This window comes from Pituophis catenifer, unplaced genomic scaffold (assembly GCF_029215685.1).
Source record: "Pituophis catenifer annectens isolate HBS135680 unplaced genomic scaffold, rPitCat1.0.hap2 SCAF_13, whole genome shotgun sequence".
Classification (NCBI taxonomy): Eukaryota; Metazoa; Chordata; class Lepidosauria; order Squamata; family Colubridae; genus Pituophis; species Pituophis catenifer.
The window spans coordinates 18,831,486-18,841,408 of NW_027256893.1; the positions used below are offsets into that span (position 1 = coordinate 18,831,486).

The window sequence follows — 9,923 nt, forward strand, 5'->3', positions numbered from 1 at the left end:
GCAGCTCTAAATACAGACAGGTTGTGTAAAAGGACACCCTGCTACCACAGTGGTTAACATAATACATGAAGATAACTGCATTATCAGTCAGATTTCCTCTGCCTTTGGACTTCTTCGTTTGAATGCAAGCGGTTTTTCTTTCTCTCTCTGAGGTTCTGCAGAGGGTAGACAGGAAGACGATAGATGATAGATACAATAGATAGATAGATAGATAGATAGATAGATAGATAGATAGATAGAGATACGATAGAGATATAGATACGATAGACAGACACAAACAGATAGATGAGATGATAATGACAGAGAGAGATGATAGATAGATAGATAGATAGATAGATAGATAGATAGATAGATAGATAAATAGATAGATAGATTTTAAGGTACATGTCCTTTTTAGTTTGGCATTTATAGCTTCATTGTTTGCAGGGAAATTTTGAAGATAGCAATGAGTGAAAGTTACTTTTAGAAAGGGAGAGTGGGTTTTTATTATTATTATTATTTTGCTACAATTGAGTCTTTCAATGGATCAGCCTTCCCTGACCTGTTCCAGTGTGGCATTTTATCCCAGCAGATTCAGGAAGCCTGCCAAAGAAACAAGTAGCAGGCAGCTTGTAAGATGGGGCAGAAATTTCAGCCATGCCAACCAGCTCACAGGCGTAGCCTGAAGTGCTTTCCTGGTGCAGCAAATTGAGCCATTGTCACTTTCCCAGCGAAACGCTAAGCGGTAACTGAGGTGCAGAGTTGAACAATCTCCATAAGCAAAAACGAATAGATGACATCTCACCTCCCTTCCTGTGGCAACTGGGCTTTCGTATTAATTCTGTTTGTTCCAAATCCCTTTTTTCTAACCCAAAGATCCTGAGAGTTTCTTCTCGAACAGTCAGTAACTACTTAATCACCAAATACTTCTGCCCTTGAAGGTGGGAAACTTTGCAATGTTGTTATTTTAGATTTCACAAAAGCTCCTTGGTTCATTCCTCTGTGCTGTTTAGCTGTTGCATTACTAGCCAGTGCTAAGTATCCAGTATCAAGGGAATAAAAAGATTCTTTTTCCCATTTCCTTTGCTGTTTAGAACAGTTAATTTCTGGGCACTCAAACCAGGAACCTCAGATGCATAATGGCCCATTGAAAGTCTCCTTAATACAAGGAAAATCCTGTGTGTTGGTCCCTTTACCACTTACCTTTTCTTTTTTTTTTCCCCTTTAAAATTTTTTTATTGATTTTTTTTATTAATTATATTTCTTAGTGCTTAACAAACATCGTGTTGTCTGGGTCTTTAATTTGCTTAACAATACCGGTTACGTTCTTAATCTCCACCCCCTTTTTCCCCAACCACTGATAAAATAGATTCCAAGTTTGATAGAATCCTGTGTCTTCTTTCTGCTTAATGCTCAATGTCAATCTATCCATTTCTGCACAGTCTACTATCTTCTTAATTTACCTCTTCCTCTCGCGGCGTTTCTTCATTTTTCCAGTGTTGTGCGAATATAATCCTCGCTGCTGTTGCGACATGTAATTTTTTTTGGGGGAAAATATTTTTTATTGTTTTATATCATACATTTCCTTTCTACGTTGAGCAGTGTGCTCTCTAGGTGTCCAAGGTGTTAACATATGCATTCAAAAATCATTGCCATTATGATCATATATATAAAAACAAATAGGCGATGACATCAATCATATTATAACATACTATAACATATATTATCTTCCATTATATTATCGATTATATAACCGTCATAGATATTTATTCATCTGTTTTTCTTTCGCCTGTAAACCATATTTCACCTAATTCCACTACTCTAACCTCAATATCAGTTATTTAACCATTTATAGAATAGTTCCTATGTTATGTAATAGTCCGAATCTTCTTTTCCTTTAATTTTTAGGGTTAATGTATCCATCTCTGCACATTCCAGAATTTTTTTATTATAATATCATCTGCAGGAGTTTCTGGGGTTTTCCAACATTGAGCCTATGCGATCCTAGCTGCTATTAGCATGTGTAGAACCAAATATGTGTTACCCCTATTACAATTTTAACATATAATATTAAATACATACTGTGTTTCCCCGAAAATAAGACCCTGTCTTATATTTTTTTGAACCCTGAAATAAGCACTTGGCCTTATTTTTGGGGAGGTCTTATTACTTTGGGGTGCATGGAGCAAGATGGGGATCTTCTTGCTGTCTCACCTGATTTCCAGCTCTACGTTTAAATATTTTCGGGGAGGGCTTATTTTCAGTGGGAGGCTTATTTTAGCGCATGCGCTCAAAAGCCCGATGGGGCTTATTATCAGAGGATGTCTTATTTTCGGAGAAACAGGGTACTTTTCTTATCTGATTTTTCCCGACATTATACCTAATAAAAAACAGTTCAGGTTTTAAAAACTGCATGTTTCCCTACCGTTTTTTCTAGCCATGTCTATCCTTTTACCCAAAATTTAGCACCTACCTTTTCATTGATCTTCCAAGTCAACGTAGAATTGGATACTAGCATAGAGCACAGAGGTGTCACCCAGAAACCTGCAGCAGAAAAGCAGCTCAGGAGCCCGGCTAAATCTTTTTATCCGTTATAAATCAGGAACAACCATCCGCAAAGCTACCATTGGATAGAAGTAAAATGGAAACATATGTTTTCTCCTGCGGAAGCATCCTCAGACAGCCCTCATCTTTCTGACAGCACAAGTTTGGCAGCCACGCATTTCAAAAGGTGCATCCCTCCGGATGGATTAGATGAAAAGGTCAGAATCTCTACCGGCTTCCCTAAAATAATTTTAGAGACGTTGAGATTTGCCTCCCGCATGTTCCCGCAAAGAGGGAACATTTCAAGGCCAAGAAGATCCTCCTGCCTTTAAAAAAAAAAAAAAATCTTCCACGGTCTATTTTGAAATCATTTCCCTCTGGGCCATCACCAATCCCGACTTTGCTAATAATGACTGCATATTGTTAGCTGTTTCTATTTAGGAAAGTGGAGAGGAGAAGTGGGGGGGGAGGGCAGGAGGATCTGGTCAGATTGAGGTCGGAGTGGAGTGGATTTTTAAAACTCCCAACTCGGTGATGGACACTGTGCAAGGGACAGTAAGAGCCTTGGTAGTACAGTGGTTTAATGCACCCTGTTATTAACACAGCTGCCTGCCATTTCTGCAGGTTCGAATCTCACCAGGCTCAAGGTTGACTCAGCCTTCTATCCTTTCTAAGGTAGGTGAAATGAGGACCCAGTTTGTGGGGGCAATAAGCTGACTTTGTATAAATATACAGAAGGATGAAGGCTATTGCTTAACGCATTGTAAGCCGCCCTGAGTCTCCGGAGAAGGGCGGCATATAAATCAAATTAAAAAAAAAAAAAAAGATGGCAGGGCCATCGTCTCCCAGTACGGCAAGACTAATGGGTTTTGAAGTAATTAACGATAAAGGAGAATTATTTGTGGCATTGGGGGGGGGGGTCTGATGATGTTCTGTGCGCTGATGTTACCTAGTTTGGGTAATGAAAAGTCTGCAAGAAAAACAACCAAGCTCAGAGAACACCAAGAATCCCACAGTCCTCCTCCTCCTCCTCCTCCACTACCACCACCACCACCACATCATTATCATCATCCACTACCTCTTCCTCCTCCTCTCTGTAAACCCCACTCCCTTCTAGCACTGATAATGCTACCTAGTTTGGTTGTGAAATGTCTGCAAGAAAACAACCAAATTAAGAAAGCACTAAGGACCCTACAGTTGTGGTCCTCGTCTTCCACATCATCCTCATCATCCACTTCCTCCTCCTCTGCCTCCTCCTCCTGCAAACCCCCCTCTCTTCTAGCACTGATGATATTACCTAGTTTGGGTAATGAAAATCTGCAAGAAAACAACCAAGCTCAGAAAGCACCAAGAACCCCTCATTTGAAGACATTGGAAGTAGCTGGTACTTAAAGAAGACCCCCCTACACACATACACACATACCCTGACAATATCTTTACATCCCACTTGTGTTAAGAATACCCGGTGAGCAAGACTGTCTAGCGCAAAATGTTGTGCATTTTCCCCCCAAACTGCGGTATATGAGGGTGCTTTGTTTATTTAAGAAAACTTTAAACTACCATTTCTTTTTTTAAAAAAAATCCTTGTTTTTATTTTGAGGGTTAGGATTAGGGCATGATTTTACTGAATCCATCACCTCAATTCGTGGCTGCTCTTCTACGTTAATCCAAAACTTGATCGTTAGTCCAGAAAGATAAAAGGACTCTGCCAAACGAGGAATTGGGTAGATCATTAATGGGTTGGGAATTTCTTCCTTGTGACGATTTCACTGAAATTGCAACACATTTCAGGTGATCCTTGAACACGCATCTGTTCCCGAAAACATACCGCAAAAGGAATTTTGCACATTAGTTTACGTCTCTAATTACACCATTCCACTGGCTGCATACCCACTTCCTGACACACATAAACATTTGTTCAGCTTGAGGTTTAAAAGACAAAGATAAACCCCCAAATCGCAATCATAGGAAAATAGGAGATACAGAGATATAGATATAGATGTTTTCTGAGGTTTTCACGGGTGTTTGTATGTAGGTCTTTGGTTATTCGGGCTTTCTCCCGCGTAAAATTGGAAGTGACTTGGTGATGTTTCGACGAAGTCTCATTCGTCATCTTCAGGCTGGTGTTTTCGGCTTCGTGCTTCCTTTGCTCCTAGAAGCACGAAGCCGAAAACACCAGCCTGAAGATGACGAATGAGACTTCGTCGAAACGTCGCCAAGACACTTCCAATTTTACGTGGGAGAAAACCCGAATAACCAAAGACCTATATATATATATATATATTTCCCAGTTCAAGGTAAATAAACGAAGAAGAGGCAAGCATTCCGATGAACTAGAATTTCTTTAGCAAACATTTAACTATGCAGTTTCTTTCCTTCTTTTATTGATTCCTGGCCTCAGAAATCATTTTCAGAAGGATTGGTTCATTTCCCTAAAATTGTGAGTACAGATCGAAGGAGCGGGAAGGAAGAGGGGGGAAAATATCTTGGGGAGATACGTTGCCTAGAAAAGTTCAGCACGCGTTCCTTCATAGCACTTTAGTAAGTAGTAGAGCCAGGGGTGGGTTTCAAAAATTTTTACTACCGGTTCTGTGGGTGTGGCTTGGTGGGCGTGGCATGGCTCTGTGGGTGTGGCAGGGAAAGGATACTGTAAAATCTCCATTCCCACCCCAATCTAAAGGAAGGTTACTGCAAAATCCCCATTTCCTCCAGATCAGCTGGGACTTGGGAGGCAGAGAATAGATTTGGGTGGGGCCAGTCAGAATTTTTACTACCGGTTCTCCGAACTACTCAAAATTTCTGCTACCGGTTCTCCAGAACTGGTTAGAACCTGCTGAAACCCATCTCTGAGTAGAGCGAATGTTTCTTTTGTTCTTCCTAGCAAATGAACAAGTAACCATAGTACAAGTAGTCCTCAATTTACAACTATTCGTTTAGTGACCGTTTGAATGGCACTGGGGGGGGAAGTGACTTACAACAGGATTTTTTTTACACTTACAATCATTGCAGGCCTCTCCATGGTCACGTGATCAAAATTTGTGATCAAATTTCAGAGGCTTGGCAACTGACTCGTATTTATGACGGTTGCAGTGTCCTGGGGTCGCAGGACCTTCTACTTTTGTAACCTTCTGATAAGCGAAGTCAACGGGGAATCCAGATCTGCTTAACAATCATGTTACTAACTTAACCACTGTAGCAATTAACTTCACAAATGTAACAAAAAAGGTCACAAAACAGGACGAAGCTCACCAAAGAAATGTCTTGCTTAGCAGTGGAAATTTTGGGCTCAGTTGTGGTCGTAAGTCGAGTACTACCTGTGTAATGGGATTCTTTTTTTTCCCACAGGAAAGCAGCGCCACCTAGCGCTGGAAGATGGAAAGGCAAGAAGAGAATATTTGGGAGATTCCATTCTATCCCATACATTGAACGTACATGTATCTGTGGAGCCAAAGAGGTAGATCTGACTCATATATTATTATTATTCGATTGCTGTTTATATAAGGGGGCGAGAGAGAAGTACCTTGATCCACATATTAAACGTATGGCCCGGTGGGAGGCCCATATTAAAGCAACATCTCTCTTGCGTGGCCAGAATCTGATAAAAGAAATATGATTTTATCCCATTTTATATATTTATGTATTAAATTATTGTATTTTATCCTATAACTGTTGTATTTTTCCCTACTCTCATTTTAAATTATTTTAGAATTTTATTGGTAATATGTGTTTGAACCTCTACCTACCTATCTATCATCTATCTATCTATCTATCTATCTATCTATCTATCTATCTATCTATCATCTATATCTAGTCTGTCTGTCTGTCTATCTATCATCTACCATGTTTCCCCGAAAATAAGACAGGGTCTTATATTAATTTTTGCTCCAAAAGACACATTATTTATTTATTTATTTATTTAATTAGATTTCTATACCGCCCTACTCCCGAAGGACTCAGGGCGGTGCACAGCCAAACAATAAAAACACATACATACAAAATTTAAAATAGAATAAAATCAAATTAGATAATTTTGGCCCCGACAAATTTAAAACCCCAAACTTTTAAAACCAATTTAAAATTGAATATATAAAATACTAAAAGATATTTAAAATTTTAAAAATCTTTTATAAAAGAGGGGGAAAATTAGGCCAGGCCGGCCTGGTGAAATAGTAAGGTCTTTAAGGCGCGGCGGAAGGTGCGCAAATCCGGGATCCTCCGTATCTCTGGGGGGAGCTCGTTCCAGATAGTAGGTGCCCCCACAGAGAAGGCTCTCCCCCTGGGGGCCGCCAGTCGGCATTGTTTGGCTGACGGCATTAGGGCTTATTTTCTGGTTAGGTCGTATTTTGGGGGAAATACGTTACTAAATGCATCCATCCGGCTGACAATCTTAACTGGGGCTTATTTTGGGGATAGGGCTTATATTTCGAGCATCCTGAAAAATCATGCTAGGGCTTATTTTCCGGTTGGGTCTTATTTTCGGGGAAACGGTAACTATCATCTAACTTCTATCTTCTGTCTGTCTATCTGTCTGTCTGTCTATCTGTATCTATCTAACATCTATCTATCATCTAACTTCTATCTACTATCTATATCTATAATATCTATATGTATATCTACCTACCTATATCTATCTATCTATCTATCTATCTATCTATCTATCTATCTATCTATACCTACCTACCTATATCTATATCTATATCTTATCTATTACACACACAGAGAGAGAGAATATGGATGATCCTAGGAAGACGGAGGGCGATTTCTAACAGTGGGTTTTGTCTTCCACTATCCCACTTGTACAGCAAGCTTTCCTTCTCCTTCATCAAAACAGGGCTAGCTAGCTTTATCAGAGAAAAATAAAGCCAGATTACAGGTAGACCTCAATTTAAGACTAGTCACTTAGCAATCGTTACAAGTTACAACAGAAGCCCAAAATGGGACTTGTGACCCCGTATTCGAATTTCCAAACATCTCCTCCCCCCCCAACAGTCACATGACCATATGTTGGGTGCTTGGCGACCCGTCCACATTTAGGGCCCTTTGCAGCACCCCATGATCAAGTGGCAATTTAGGACAAGTTTGTCAGAAATCACAACTTGGTCAAAATTGCCCCATGGCGAAGAAAGGGTTTGCTTAATAATTGCTGCAAGAAAAGAAAAAAAAAGTCTGTAAAATCAGATGTTGGTGATACGGTGAGACTCCCCCATCCCCCACGCATGCGCGCATCTCTCGCAAGCGCGGCAGAGACCCGAAAATCAGCTGGCCGGCAGGAGGCGTGTGCGCATGCGTGGTGGAGCTGACCTAGGGCAACGGCTTGTGTGGCCGTAGATGGCTCCGCATGCCTTCGCCATCACGGCTCTAGACTATGATGGTCAGAAATAACTGTACAGCATTAGCACTGTTTAAAATAGTATATATGTTAGTTGGTTTTTATCTTTGTTTCATGGCAAGTGGAATGCCAAGACAACTGCACTGTATTCAATATATTTATGTCTAAACAATAAAAATATTTTTTTAAAAAAGAACAAAAATATGCTTTAAAAAAAAATCTTCTGAACGCATAATTTGGACGAACTAAAAGCAAAGGCATGCGAAATCGATGGGATTGAGGGAGGCGGTGTGTCAAGTCATACAAACAGATAATAAAAATGAAACTACAGCTCGACACAACGTCCGTTAATATAAACCGTGGCCCCAGCTGGGAAGCATTACTTTAACCACATTTAACAGCGGATGAGTTAATTTCAACCCTATATGGATTTTTTCCCCTAATTCATTTCCTTATTTGGGAAAAAAAATAGGGACACAGCTGGCACAAGAGCATATAAAGGCAGCATACAGCTACCAAATAAATATGGCTTTTGTATGTGTGCCAGTGTACATATATTATGTATATTTGTGTGTAGAGATATTGTTAGAAGGATTTTCTTGCTTTTTCTAAGCCCAAGTCACAAATAAATACAAATGGTAGCTGCTTGGAAGTAAGTTATTCATTTAATACATACAATGGTTGAAGGTAGCCTACATCGGGGTCTCCAGCCTTGGCAACTTTAAGACTTGTGGACTTCAATTCTCAGAATTCTGCATTCACACAACATAATATCATCTCGGATTTCTTTATCTAATATTCCAAATGATACAATTATTTCCGGTTTTTGTTATAGTTTCCCTAATTAAGAGTGTTCAAAAGAAAGTCAATTGAGTAAAAATCTTAATTCAAATAATACACCATAATGCAGTTCACGACCATTTCCTTCAATTTAGGGGTTCAAATTTTAGGGAAGAAAAAGAAAAATTGAATTATATTAGGAATAGAAGTGAAGAAGGGCAAAATTGTAATAGATTTAGAAATATGAATCAGTTTAACATATAAGACTATAATAGTTGTCATATTGGGGATAAGAGTTAGATTTAATTGGTTTTTATTAATATGGTGAATGATGTAGAAATGTGAAATAAAAGTATTATTTGGTATATTTGATAAATAATTGGAGATGATATTATGTTGTGTCAATGCAAATTAAGGGGATGAAATTTTAAGGAGGAAAAAGAAAAATTTGAATTAAGTTAAAAGGAAGGGTAACATCAGATTTTTTTAAAATTAGAGAGAAATAAATGTTATGCCAAAAATTGAAGGTACAAAATTGTTTTAAAGATAAACGAAAATTTGTACAAATTTATGACCGGATCAATGTTCTGTCTAGAAAAGATGTATTGTATGTCTGTTTAAAAATAAAAAAAACTTTACTACAAAAAAAAAAAAAAAATAATTCTCAAGAATTCTGGGAATTGAAGTCCGCAAGTCTTAAAGTTGCCAAGGTTGGAGACCCCTGGCCTACATCATTAGGGGTCTATCGGGAGAGGTATATATAATGACAAGCTCTGCTGGCTGCTGGTGGGCCCCAACACTGTTATAAAAGTCAAGGATTACCTGTATATTAGGATGTTGTCCTGAAGGTCGTGTGAAATCCGGAAAGGAAGATCGCCTTCGGATAGGTAGATTCCTCCCTAGCTGTGGATTTATTCTGAGGGGGTCGAAGTGGAGTATTGATGTAAAAGATTTCCTTTAATCAGCCTAATCTGGCTGGAAGGGGAGCAGGGGTAGCTTTTAACTTCTAACAATATATTTAGAGACAGCAAAGAAAAAACACAGAGAGGAACTGTACATATATTCCAAAATGTTTTTCTTTTCCTTTTTGGTGTGGCTGTTTTATTGCTCTTGATGAAATAGCTTACCCTTTCTCCGTACATTACACTGTAACTGGGCCCACTCAGTCAGAAGGGTATGTAAACCCAATAAACGGGCTTTAAAGCAGGTAAAGGGGTAGAGCAGGTACATCCACATGGCCCTGTGTCCTACTTCTATGCCAAAATCAGGTACACCTCTCGCCTGCTGCCCT

General features: G+C 39.2%; 1 protein-coding gene across 1 annotated transcript in view; it reads right to left on the bottom strand.

Annotated features, from left to right (window-relative positions):
* The window catches only part of MYLK3 (myosin light chain kinase 3), a 30,809-nt gene extending 28,176 nt beyond the window's left edge, over positions 1–2,633 (bottom strand). Inside the window, exon 1 of the mRNA XM_070952847.1 lies at positions 2,453–2,633. Coding sequence (XP_070808948.1) covers positions 2,453–2,497 — 45 coding nt within the window. The 5' untranslated portion in view covers positions 2,498–2,633. The remainder of the gene's footprint in view (positions 1–2,452) is intronic.
* Between the last annotated feature and the right edge of the window lie 7,290 nt (positions 2,634–9,923).